Here is a 13,449-nt window from a genome sequence, read left to right as displayed (position 1 = left end):
CTGGAAAAGAACTTAGAATCTTGAGCCTGTGTCTTCCTTGAGTCTTCAGAAGTGAATCCTAGAAGGAATGTGTGTGCCAGGCTTATAAGGGAGGAGCAGACCCAGAAGTATGTTACTGTGAATAGGACCCTCCGGAATCTAATCCGTTTCTTGAACTGCTTTTGCCTGCTCAGTTTAAGCCTTGATAAGGGAGTACTTGTGGAAACTGTAGAAAACTGCCTGGAGGTTTTCCTTAGGCCAATAGCCTCTCTTCTGCTTTTTGTTAACATCCTGACATCTCTCTTAATGTTGGTTCTAATAGCTGTTTCTTGGACTTTCAGTGTTGCTCTTCCCACTGGGTTTCCAAACAGCCATGTGGGAGAAGATTGAAAGTTTAAAATTTGTCCATAGAATGATAAAGAGACCCCAGGTGAGGATGTCAGCTCATTTTCCAAGTGAGTAACAGAGACTAGGAGAGATTAAAAATCTGGACCAAGATCATTTAACTAAGCCAATGTTAGTCATAGTGTGGTCCATGAAGCAGTGCCATCTGAGTGTCTTTGCAATGACAATATGCTGAGAGTCGTTGACCCAGGGTGTTAAACCCTCTGCCTCTGAGAGAGCGTACAGGACCTCATAATTCTGACTTGGCTTGCATCCCTCCTGGACTATAAAAATGTCACCATATTCCTTAGAGACATCATTTAAGAAATGAACATGTTCAACCCAGGAGGCTGAGGCAGGAGGATTGCAAATTCAAGAACAGCCTCAACAACTTAGTGAGGCCCTAAACAATTTAGTGACAGCCTGTTTCAAAATAAAAAATATATATATATTAATGCTGAGGATGTGGCCCAGTGGTTAATTGCTCTAGGTTCAATGTCCAGTACCAATAATAGTAATAACAATAATTAACAAAAACAACAACAACAATATATTTGTGAGAAGTGACTTTCTGAGGAACTCTTTTAGTTAAAGAAACAATGAGAAAATAAAATAGAAACAATGAGATACTGTGTCAACAATAAATAATTTGGAGTTACAAGATAGGAAAGACACTTTACAAAAAGATTTTTCTAGTCTTTACAGTTAGTTAATATGAGACTAGACTCTGGGGCTCACACTATGGGAGTCATCACCAGTTAGCTTCATCCAAGGACCAGCTAAACTGTTTCTAGTATTTTGGACTGACATCCCACTCAATTGAATACTTTTTGTGAGTAGACCATGTTCTCTCCTTATTTCTAGAGCTGGACCTTTGCGGTTTTTTTTTTTTTTTTTTTTTTGTAATTTAATTAGAAGGTGGTCACATGGATTAAGACAGATTGAAACTGTGAAGAAGGGTTTGAATTCTGTCCTGGCTATCCAGTTATGGTGTTGTAGGGACAAACGAGGCAAGGCACCAAAGATAGCAGGAAACAGTTTTATTTGGCTGCAGCCAGGTTCAGAGGGTACAGCCTTTGCTGTAATCAATCAATCCCCTGAACCTCGAGTTCAGGGAGTTTCAGAGTTTTATACCCAGCATGTAAGGGGAGGGGCTCAGAAGTTCATAGTCTGCAGAAGTTCACACAAAAGCAGCTTTTTCCTTCACTGTTTTAGGCAAGTTAATACTTCAAGGACAACACCTGAGAAAGGAAGAGCTTCTTCTCCCCTTTCTTTCTTCCCCTGCCAGCTGTTACCATGGAGCCCAATTGGTATCTTCTTCTTATCTTAAAAAATGTATACATCTCTGTGAAGCCCAGCTCAAGGCCAGAAGCCTCTTTAGCACATTTCTACAAACTACTATCCTGGATACATTTGTGAAAAATTATTAAGGGGGTGCCCAGCACCTGGAGTGCTGGTATCTTCCTGGCCAAGCTAAACAGGGCAACAGGAAAATAGGAAATTTATCCATATTGAACTTTTTCTCAGAGACTCTTTGGCTGACAGTCCCAAAATCAGCCATGGTGAGAACTCCTGGAGAAGCCCAGTTAAGACTTTTTCTGTGGAGAGAGGGGGTGCCACTTCAGTTACACTTCAATCATGCTCAAAAACATCCCATTGAGTTCGGAGTGTTGGAGATTTAGAATGATTTCCAAACACAAGATTTAGAATGATTTCCATGCTTTGTTGGCAGTGTTGTGAAATACCAATCAGTGTTCACACCATTACGATTTTGATTCTTGTGTGGATGGTGGCACTTTTACCACTTGCCTTTACTTCTGATTTCTAATGAAATCCCCAACTTTCTTCTCAATTTTCTTGTATTCTGAACTATGTGAAGTGCTTCACTGGACCCAATATTATGGCCATGCACACAATGCTAATAAACAAACCTCCAGGTACTGGTAAGAGGCTTTTATTTGTTAAAGAGAAGCAAGAAAAAAAAAGATTGTTTAATTAAGATAGGTAAAGTTAATATTCTACCCTGGTCATGTGTAACTTTCAAATTGTGGGGACTGAATGTGCATGCTTTTGTGTAAGTCTTAATAGCTGATGTTATATCAAATCTAAATGAAATAATGACTTTAGATGTTGATTTTAGGGTTATTGCTAAATTTTCAGATCACCTGCTCCCCAAAAAAGCAGTTTAAGAAATGTGACTGTTCTTATATCTTAGATTCCTTCTATTGAACATCTCTGATCTTCATCAGCCATTCTTAGGATATCAAAAATTCTGTGTTCCTGATCTGAAGACATCATTATTACTAACAGAATGAAAGCAGTTACTACAAGTCACACTCAAGTCCTCATATTGCTTTGTGCTTGCCAAAAACTAGATTCTAAATCCTCACAGACACACTGAGTCTGAAGCAGATCCCGGGTGCATGCATTTTGGTACTCATCCCCAGAGATTTTACTACAGGTGGCTCTCTGACCTCACTAAGAGATTTTTTTTTTTTAAATAATATATCAGCAGCAGAAATCAGCCATGAAAGGACTTTATTCTTTTCTACTCTTTATTTCTTCTAATAGCTGGGAAAGGTTTATGGGATAGGACTGAAGCCCAGTGTCACTAAATGTCTTCCTCCATGGGTGACATGAGGTAGTCTGGGAATCAAGTTCCAAGAGCAAAGCTGGGGAAAATGACTGTATGGTCAGTGGTTCTGACTGGTCACTGATGATACACAGAACACCTACTGCTCTGTAAAGTAAGACCTATAAGGAAGCTGTTTTTGGCATCAACCACTTTGAAGGGGACCTCAATTTTGACTCTATAACATTCTCTTCAACTTAATTCATCCTGAATTTTTTGTTTGTTTGTTTTTAATTCTTACTGCATACTAGCTAGCTCTGTTCCAAATCCAGAGTGATGTTACCGCTGTTGACCGGTGACGAGTTCTTGCTCCCCGATGTTGAAGAATAACACCAAAGAAGCAAGCCGAGGCAAGGTCAGAGTAGAAATTAGAAATTTATTAAAGGACAGAAGAAAAGACTTCTCCCGGAGGAAGAAGGGGACCCAGAAGGTGGAATCCGTGGAAGTGCAGTTGTCTCCCCTTTTTATAGTTCTTTCAGTGATGGAATGTAGGTTGGAAGGCCCGAGGGGTAGACACAGGTGGGCCAAAAAAGTAGTCTGAGCAGGAAGGACTTCATTATCACTTCTTGGTGATGGGCTATCTCCAAATCTGCTGGGGGCTATTCATTAATACTTCTTCCAGGTGGACTTTGGCCTAGGGCCTTTTCAGGACTTCATTAACATTCCATGAGTTGTCCTGTTTTCCCTGAGTCATTCCCAGCATGGCCTCCATTTTAGATTTCACTCGGTATTAGACCCGATTTACCTAACTACACTGACTACCTAACTTTAAATCTGGCTTCAGTGACAAAGGAAAAAGGCACAACAGGGATGATAGGGTATATGCAGTTTACTAGGAAAGAGTGTAAGCTCCCAGCACTAGAAACTCAGAAGAAAGTATAAGCCCCTGTTGACTGCTATTTTTGTTTGGTGCTGTTCTCTTGGGAATGATTTTCCATGGTGTTTGATGTGGTTGTATTTTACAGGTGCAGGTCAGTGCTTTTTTATTTGGGAATAGGATGAAAATTGTGAGGTTTAAGCCCCTTTTGAAAGCAGTCTCATTTCAGGCAGAAAGACTTCCCGGCACCCCTTGCACCAGGATCTGCACTTTTTCCCCTTCAGGCCCAGCAATCGCATTGTTTGTGCTTGCACTGCCATGGAACACATTGACCTGAACAATGGCTGTCTGGCTGTCCTCCCAGGCACTCACAAACTTCCCCTGAAGCCACATGACTACCCCCAGTGGGAGGTAGGTCTGTGGGACCACTGAGTCTGGATCAGAATCTCTTTCACTGTTGTAATTTCACATCAGGTGCAAAAAGCTTAGAAATGAGACTGCTTTCCTTTCTCAGCAAAGCATTGACCTGAAATTTGCAATTAGGATCAGGGGGAGTTCAAGGACATCACTAAAGTATTCATTTCATTTGTTTTTTCAACATGGGCTTGAAAGCCAGCCAGTGTGGAGACTTTGGTAGGAGTTGCCTAGGATCTGAGATGGCGAGGCCTAATGGCAGAGGTCAGGCATCAACCCTTCAACCCCAGCAGAAGTGCCACTGACTGAAGACTCTGAGTAGAGGAGAGGGAGGGAGGGATTATCTCCTTGCACTTGAGAAAACCTACAGAGGCTCAGGGGTGGGAGGTGGATGGACAAGTTAGAATTTCCTGTCACAAAAGGATCTCCCTTGCTCTGTGTGATGTTGCAAAGCCTGTAATCCCAGAGGTATAGGAGGCTGAGGCAGGATTATTGTGAGTTCAGTGCTAGCTAGCCTCAGCAAATTAGCAAGGCTCTAAGCAATTTAGACCCTATCTGTATAAAAAGGGCTAGGGATGTGGCTCAGTGGTAAGCGCCCCTGGGTTTAATCCCTGGTATGAAAAAAATACAAAGACCATCTCCATGTAGGCATGGGGATCTAGGCTAAGGAGTAGGAAAGGCAAAAAGGAGCTCACAATCCAGATGGGCTGGGGACTGGCAGCACATTTTGAGTAGTAGAGGAAGAGGAGAGTCTGAAAATGTATGTTAGGACCAGATTAAAGAGACTGTAATAGGATTCTAAGTTTCCAGGTTATATGGGGATATTGGGGTCCTTCTGTTTTTTAGGAAGCTAAAGAGATTTACTTTTCTAAAAAAAAAAGTTTCTTGAGCTGTGTCATGATGATAAAATTTTGAAATGTATATAATTTGATTATTTTTCACACACACACACACACACACACACAATCTGGTAATAATCAAGAGAATCCATTCTACCTCCAACCACTCATCTGCTTTCGGTTCCTGTAGATTAGTTTATATTTTATAAAATGTCATATAAGTATTATCATGTGTGTGTGTGTGTGTGTGTGTATGGCTTTGTTGGTTAGCATGTTATTTTGAGTTTCACCAAAGCTGACACATCTCAATAGCTCTTTCCTTTCCATTTCCTTTCCATTCCTAAGTAGTATTCCGTGGCATGGCTGAACAATGATTTGTTTATCCATTCAAATGTTGATGCTGGGAAGCTACTCTGTGCTTCTGCACCCAAGAATGGTGAGGTCCTATCCATTCTTGAAGAATATGATCTCAGGTCTGGGGCACAATTGATTCCCAGGAGGTGTAGGAGCTCATGTTATGCTCGAATTCAGGACCCTCAAAAGACCACCAGAGACCAAGATTGATGTGAGCAGCAAAGAGGTGTTTATTGCGAACTAGCTTGGTCCTCCGCACGCACACACAGCAACTGGTGACGCTGAGAGACCCCAAGCCCAGGGTTTGCAGCAGTTTTATACATTCTTTGGAGAAGGCAGGGACCCCCACATACATCATAGCAGCTCTTAGCAAATCATCACACACCGCGGGAAAATCAAATAACAACTCTAAAACATGATTAGCATATTCACTGGCTGGAACAAGTTGGGTAGGGATGATTGGTTACTATAAGAGGAGGATTCATTTGAATTGATTGGTTTAAGCCAAGAGGGGTGTTCCTGCTGAACTGCATGGTTTCCCAACACCATAAACTACTGGGAGGGTCATCTGGCATCCCAGGTATTTCCCTGTCTCATGCTGATTGTGGCTGCTAGGGGGTTGCTATGGATCCCCACCTAGCCTGACTGAGTCAGGGACACCTGGCTCCTCAGATCTCTCCTGTTATTTGTAGATAAACAACTTAGCAGAGTGGGAATGTGCCTAGGAGTGCTCTGTGGGTCTTTCCAAGGACAAAGGTCATGTCCCTTCCTTGGACAGGTTTGCTCTGAGGTAGAGGCTGGTTTTTCACTCAGAGGCAGCAAAACCAGAGAGCAGATCTCAGCCTTTTTGATGCTAGACCAGAAAATCCTGAAACCCCCAAAGATGGTCAGATTGGAAAGGGCAGCTGTGGTGAGCAAGGAGACTGAGTCTTGCTTCTGTTGGATGTGAAGGCTGTGGCCTCAAGGGCTTCTCTCTCTGAATTCTTGCACTACTGATTGTGTTCTGTGGAAATATTTGAGTCTGAATCCTGATATAAAAGTGGAAATTGTGAAATTCATCAGTTAAGTTCAGGGACAGGCTGTTGGGGGTTGTTAGCCCTCCCCCCTTCCCTCCTGACCTGCGGGAAAGATTGGGGGAGCATGCCCTAACCAGAACAAGCCAAGAAAGGCAAAGGTCGACTAAAGGTCGACTGGCCACCCACACCCAGCCCTCCCTCGCCTGAAGACAATCAGTCCCGCAGGAGAAAACAGTCAAAGCAGGATCTCGTTTATTGAGAAAACACACACAGCTAATATAATGTACAGGAGCCAATCAAGGTAAAGGTCAGCAGGGTGGGGAGAGTTCACGTGTACACTCATCCTACAGGCAGTAATGGGAGACATGAGCTGTCTGAGCTGTCCGTGAGGGCATCCTAGAGGTAGTCAGATTCTTCATCACAACCCACGGCAATGCCTTCTGGCTAATCGCTAGGTGCTCTCTTAGCCACATGTGGCCCCAGGACTGGGATGCGGGTAGCAGCCAGCAAGTTAGGTTTCCTCTTTTCTGATGCAACATGTCCCACATTACATCATGCCCTACAACAGGTAAGGGTTGGTGCAATCCTAAGGAGGCTTATTGAGCAGAAGGGAATGGTGTCCAGGGCTTTGGGAGCAGACAGGTCTCTGAGATGCTGTTGTGATTCGCAGCAGTGGCAGTGGAAGGTCTGCTTAGCTTAGCTGGAGACTATAGCTAGGAGACTATAGTTGGCCAGGAAAGAAGGGCACTGGGTCAAAGTCACAATGTTGTGCAGTAGGACAATGATTATTCCCCAAAAGGATACTCTTAGCATGAGGAATGGGAACCTTCTGCCCAGATGCATAAAGTCTCATCGACTGTAGTCACTTCTCACTTCAGTTTCTATAATAAGGACATACATATTTCCTGGAGTTAAGGCTACTTTTGGAAATAGTTATCAACAAACACAGTATTTAAGCTTGCTGTTCACTTTTTATTCTGAATATGATATGAGTCCTTTGAACTTAGAAAAATTGATCATGTTCTGCACTTAGTTTGGGGAGAATTAGCCTCTTCAAGACACCCTGAGTAATACAAGAATGATGTGAACAAAATTCTAGCTGAGGAGAATGGGGCAAGGATGCTAAGATTGAGGCTGGAAATAAGAGAAAGGTGTTCACCTGCATTCACCACAAGAGTCAGAACTGATCTGATTATTTGTAATTCAAGGTAAAGTTCAACATTTTTCAATTGGTTAAAAAAATCGATGATTTTAATATGAAGAGGTATTTCCTTTTTTGTGTGCTGGGATTCAAACCCAAGGCCCTGCACATCTGAATGTGTTCCTAGTCCCTTCGTGGGTCGGCTACCTTGTTGCTGGGGGTAGAGATGCGGAATCAACACACAGACTCCCGGAGCTGGTGAGAGAACCGGCTGGAGACCCCACCTCAGGTCGTTGTCCAGTAGCTCAGTTTATTTTTGGAATGCACACAACTTTTATAGGGTTCTTGTGGGGAGTGCCTGTCAATCATATATAAGCAAGACAATATCCATAAGCCAATCATCTTCTGCCTAATGTAACCACATTATTAGGAAACTCTAAATATTCCTGTCATGGTAGAAAGCAATCTGGAAGGGTCTTTGGCCCTTACTGAGTCTGGGGTTTCATGCCCTGAAGCCCCTGACTCTTGGTTTCCTGGCCTGGTAGTTTGGCAAGGCTAACCACAAGTGCTGAGGATGTGGTTTCACCCCATCCTGCAGGCGCTCCTGTCAGGCCTGAAGGAAGGTGGATATTTTAGGCACTTCTGAGTTGCTCCTAGCTGCTAGCTGAGACTGAAAGTTATTCCAACACACATCCTAGGCAAATCCTCCACCACTGGGCTACATCTCCATTCTTTTGTAAAAATCTTAATTTCAGATGGGATGTTGGTAAGTTTGCTTAGGCTGCCCTGAACTTGTGATGCCGGGTCTCAGCCTCCCAAGTAGCTGGGATCACAGGTGTGTACCACTGTACCCGCAGCATGTGATGTTCAAAACCCAGACATATGACAGATTTTTTCATTAGTTTTAATTTAAGAAACTAATTTGATATGTCTTTATCTTGGTAGAAGTCGGAGAACCCTTGCTGTCCCTGCCAAGTCATACACAAAGCATTGGTTTCTTCCTCCAGTGTAGACTGTGCCTGTCTTATGTGTTCCAGGGTGGAGTTAACCCCGTGTCCCATGGGATCCAGAACTATGACCAAGACCATGCCCGAGTGCACCTTGTGATGGAGAAGGGAGACACCGTTTTCTTTCACCCATTGCTCATCCATGGATCTGATCGGAACCAAACTCAAGGATTCCAGAAAGTATGCATCCATGTTGTTCCAGTTTTGAAAGATGAATGGGTTCAAAAGAGAAAATCATAGGTACATGTAAAAGGTAACATGTAAAAGATTTATGACTTTTCACTAAACTAGACTGTTTTTTCCAATTTACTTACCAGGAAGTATATTTGCCTTCCTTGTGCTTTTTTTTTTTTTTGCTCTACTCAGTCAGAAGTCAGGTGCCCCTAGGATTCTAAACCTGTTACTTTTAAATCTTGGTCATTTGTGAAATTGCTTCAGAGTGTCTCACCATATAGTGCACAGCCTTGTGGCTGAAATACTAAAATAGCATGTTAACTTAGCAATTTTTCTATATTTTCAATGACTATATGTTCTGGAAAAATACTTACCATTTTTACATGGATGTAAAAGTGCACACTTTTCCTTTTGCTTTGCCTGCTATGGTTGTGCATGACACTGGAGCCTGCACAAGAAATGGAATCTGTACTCCAGAAATTTGAATTTTGGTATGAAGTAGAAGGTCCTTTTGACAGGTGTGATCGCCTTAAGATAACTAACTCATGACAAAGAAGGTGAGTTCTAGCTATTGTTTTTCCACTTAGAACTGTTTATACTTTTTTTTTTTTTTTTCTGGAAAAAGGAGAGCTAAGTAACCTCAGCCTTATCTTCAGCAGGAAACAAGCTGGGTAATAATATCAACGTGTTGACCCCTAAATGTCACTTCTTATTGAGAAGTGTGCTATGTTCTTTCTCAAGATAATTTCAGCTTTCATATAACTTGCCACTGCAGTGACAACTTATTCCAAATTTGACTGGGTAACTAACTTTTATGACTAAGATGATGATGAACCACAGGGTGATACATTTCTTTTTAGGATTTGGAGATATACACTCATTGAGAAAACTTAAGCTTAAAAATGTCAAGATCTGTTACTTAGGAACTTATGCCCCCTGTCCTATATATACCTTAAAAAAGTATATACCACAGCTAGTTAAATTTCCTTTTTTGTAATTTATTAATTAGGATTTAGCTGGGGGGCTGGAAGGAGAGGATGACTTACAAAAAGACAGATTTAGGATGCCATGGAGGGGTCTGGCAGTTTGTAAGTCAAATCCTGGTTGGGTGCAGTATTGCATGCCTATGATTAATAATTCTATTAGGCAATCCAGTCAGACTTCAAAGAGAAATTCTGGGGTCAGTGTTGCTTTTAGTAAATGTGCATCTGGAGTTTTATGAGAGGCATAATGTGTGTGGAGCGGAGATGAAGGATCAGGAATGCTTAGGGATGAGGGGCAGGAAACAGTGTTTCGTGTGCTTTCTTAATTGGTACACATCACTTGGAAAGTATCTGTTTTTAAGTAGCAGATATTCAATGATGCTGATGAGCAATAGATAAATTATCAATCAGTACAATTAAATGAACAACTTTACTTTATATAAAACACACATTTTAGGCTCTGAACCAAGAAGCTATTCCTATTTATTTTAATTGTATGAGATAATGAGAGTATAGGTATGTCCCTTCCTCTAAGGGACTGAGAATGATGAAAACTCTGGGCCACCCAGGATGCTTTAGGTCACTGCCCACCAGTGGATGGGCCACTGGAAACCATCAGAACAGCTTTCCATGGTGGAGAATCTTGCTTCTCCCTTTAGAACTTACAGATGTGCCCCTTGTCTGAAAATACCCCACAATTGGAGATTCAACCAACCGAATTGTTAGACAATACTTAAACTATTTAAAAATAATTGCTTCTGTACTGAACATGTACAGACATTTTAAAAATCCCTACTATTACAGTGTATTTGAATAGTGTTTCTATTGTACCAAGTGCTAAAAGAAATCTAGAGTGATTTGAAATATAAGGGAGGATGTACAGAGGTTATTTTATTGTAGGGACTTGAGCATCCATGTACTTTGGTATCTAAGTGGTCCTGGAACAATTCATTAAATTTGAAGTTTATGAAGGTTGTGCTAAAGGAACACCTCCCATATTTACATAATTTACTTTATAAGTTAGAATTAATCAGGTGTTCTTAGAATAATAATAGAATTACCATATCAACTTTTTGATATGGTTTATAATTCTAATGTATATAAACACTTCCATGTCCCTTTTCTCATTTTCTTCACCAGAACCCAATGAACAGTCTGTATAGTACTTACTATAAAGGAAGAATTAGCATTTCAGACAATGGTCTAACTAACAGAGCTATATTTCACAGTCAGGCCTAATTTTGAAATAACTCTTTCCACCATACCCTGCTGTTGCTCAGAAATAAACAAGAGGGGCTGGGGTTGTAGCTCAGTTGCAGAGTGCTTACCTAATATGTATAAGGCACTGGGTTTGATCCTTAGCACCACATAAAAATAAACACATAAAATAAAGGCATTCTGTCCATCTACAACTACAAAAAGAAAAAAGAAATAAGAATTTCCTAATTGCATTATTAATAAATGCAGTAGGGTGCGTTGTGGCACATGCCTGTAATCCCAGCTACTTCACAGTTTGGCTGAGGCAGGAGGATTGGGAGTGAGGCCAGCCTCAGCAACTTAGTGAGCCCCTGTCTCAAAATGGAAAATAAAAAGCCTGGGGATATAGATCAGTGGAGAGTGGCCCTGGGTTCCATCTCCAGTACCCCCTCCCCACACCAAGTAAGCCAGTATCCATGGTACAATTTTCACTACTCTGATCTCATCAGAGTTGCAACCTCAAAGTGGTTCAGGCAAGTAACAAAAAGCTAAGCTGAGAGAAGGGTTGTGAACGGCGGTGACTGAGCATCACAGCCACCTTCCCTGGTGCATTACCTGTGATCAGCAAGGCCGACAGCTTGGGGATCCACTGACTCTGTGTGCCTAGCACTGACATTGGCAGTGCATTAATGTTGGCAAGAGAATTAATTGGAGTTTCAAAACTTGTTTTATTTACTGACCAATATTATTATAATAGTTTTTAAGTAACTTTTTAAAAATAGTTTTGCTATCTTATCATTTGTAGAGGCTAGAAATCTTGTCTTGTGGGGAACAGGTTAAAGGAAGTGTTCTATAAACTCATTGTTTGGTTTATTTCTAGGATATTTTTATGTTTCAAGCACGACTTGTGAAAGGAGAAAGAACCAACATTTGAAACAGTCCTTAATTTTAACTCTTTTAAAGGAAATCAGAAGAAACTAGGAGTCTAAGGAAAATGTTTTCATATTGGGATGATGTAATCTTTTCTATCACTTGTTAACAAAATCAAGAAGCATGTATTGGGCACTTTATTGTGTAGAGTTAATTTTGCAGTGCAATGAACTTAATGAAATATTGCTGTTTTCAGAAAAAATGCTTTGGGATTACAACTAATAAAGATGGTATTTGATTTAAGCATATTCAATAAGCTCCTTTCATTGAATCAGCTCTTTTTCCAGGCCAAAAAAAAATGTATTTTTTTGAAACCCAGTATGCACTGAGATAAACACCCCTCTCCCAGTAAACCCACCACCCTTTCCCAGTAAATCTACCATCTCCTACTTTCATGCCATGAGAGATTTCCAATGTGTAGTACATTGTGTAGTACATTCACATTTGGTGAAAGGTGTAAAAAGGACATCATGGGACCAAAATTAGGATGGGTCCTCATTCTCTGACTCAGGATTCCTTCCAAGACTTCTTCAACCTAGCAACTCTCCTTCAAAAACACAATATCTTTTCCTTTGTTTCTAAGGAATGTAAACAAGAGTAACTTCCCCTGTATTTCCTATTAAGCAGGGTAATTGAAAGCCTTTAGTATTTATGAATGAAACCTAAGCTGTTTCGAGGAACAGGGACATTTTAAGATTCTTTAGCCTGAATTGGGAGTGAGCTTGGACTGGGGATTAATTCCAATATAGCACTGTATTTTTATACCACTTGAGGGCAGCAAGGAGATATAGTCCTTATTTTAAAAATTCTAGTGAAGACTTCATTAAGAAAGAAACAGCCTAGTGCCTTTCCTGTCATTCTGCTCAGCACAGGTTTTCCTACGTCTTGTGTTTCCACATTTGTTATTTTATTAGCCACATATGGAAAGGAGTGAAGGCAAGAGAATCATTAAGACGGCCTAAGAAAACTGGTTCTAGAATGGTAGGAACTAAAATATAAATAAGGAATGCCAGTGCAAACAGCATGCAGAGGGCACTGCTTTGATCTAGAATAGTTTCAGCATAATTTGTTCCTCCTGCCTGGGCCTCCTCAGTTGTTATGATTACAACCACATGTGCAAACATCCTATTCAACTGCTATTGACAAACCAAACTTCACCAGGGAAAAGAGCACACTTTATCAGTCCCCGTGTGCATCTGTGAGTGAAAGCCAACTCTCTGTCAGGAACATGCACTTCTCATCTCATCTGTGTCCTTTCTATCCATTAGTTCACATAGCAATTTGTAGGCACCCACTCTGTAGTGGGAAGGGGAATGACAGCAGGATGACTAGGGCTGTTTTTCACCCATATGCACCCTCCTTGTGAAGTGTGGGAGCAAACCTCTACTGGAACATGAAGAGATGGGACAGGATGCCTTGGCAGAATGAGGAGAAGCCTGGCTGCTCAGTGGGAGGGGATGTGTCCTGGCCTGTTCATTTCACCAGACAGTAATCCAAAAGCTTATGCTCAAAGCACAAAATAAAACCATAACTTTCTTCTAGGAAACTTGGGACTCAGACTTGAGGAAAGCCAGAGGCCTTT

The 13,449-nt window shown here is 41.3% G+C and overlaps 1 protein-coding gene across 1 annotated transcript; it reads left to right on the top strand.

The window, feature by feature from the left end:
- Positions 1-2,224: 2,224 nt before the first annotated feature.
- LOC113197754 (phytanoyl-CoA dioxygenase, peroxisomal-like) lies at positions 2,225-11,980 on the top strand (the record flags this gene model as incomplete). Its single annotated transcript, XM_026410250.2, has 4 exons — positions 2,225-2,306; positions 4,042-4,223; positions 8,614-8,836; positions 11,818-11,980. Coding segments are annotated over 3 exons (474 nt in total), but the record flags the coding sequence as incomplete, so codon positions are not given.
- Between the last annotated feature and the right edge of the window lie 1,469 nt (positions 11,981-13,449).

The sequence above is a fragment of the Urocitellus parryii genome, chromosome 9, assembly GCF_045843805.1.
Source record: "Urocitellus parryii isolate mUroPar1 chromosome 9, mUroPar1.hap1, whole genome shotgun sequence".
NCBI lineage: Eukaryota > Metazoa > Chordata > Mammalia > Rodentia > Sciuridae > Urocitellus > Urocitellus parryii.
The sequence above is the reverse complement of the archived record's forward strand: the minus strand, read 5'-3'. Positions and strand labels throughout refer to the sequence as shown.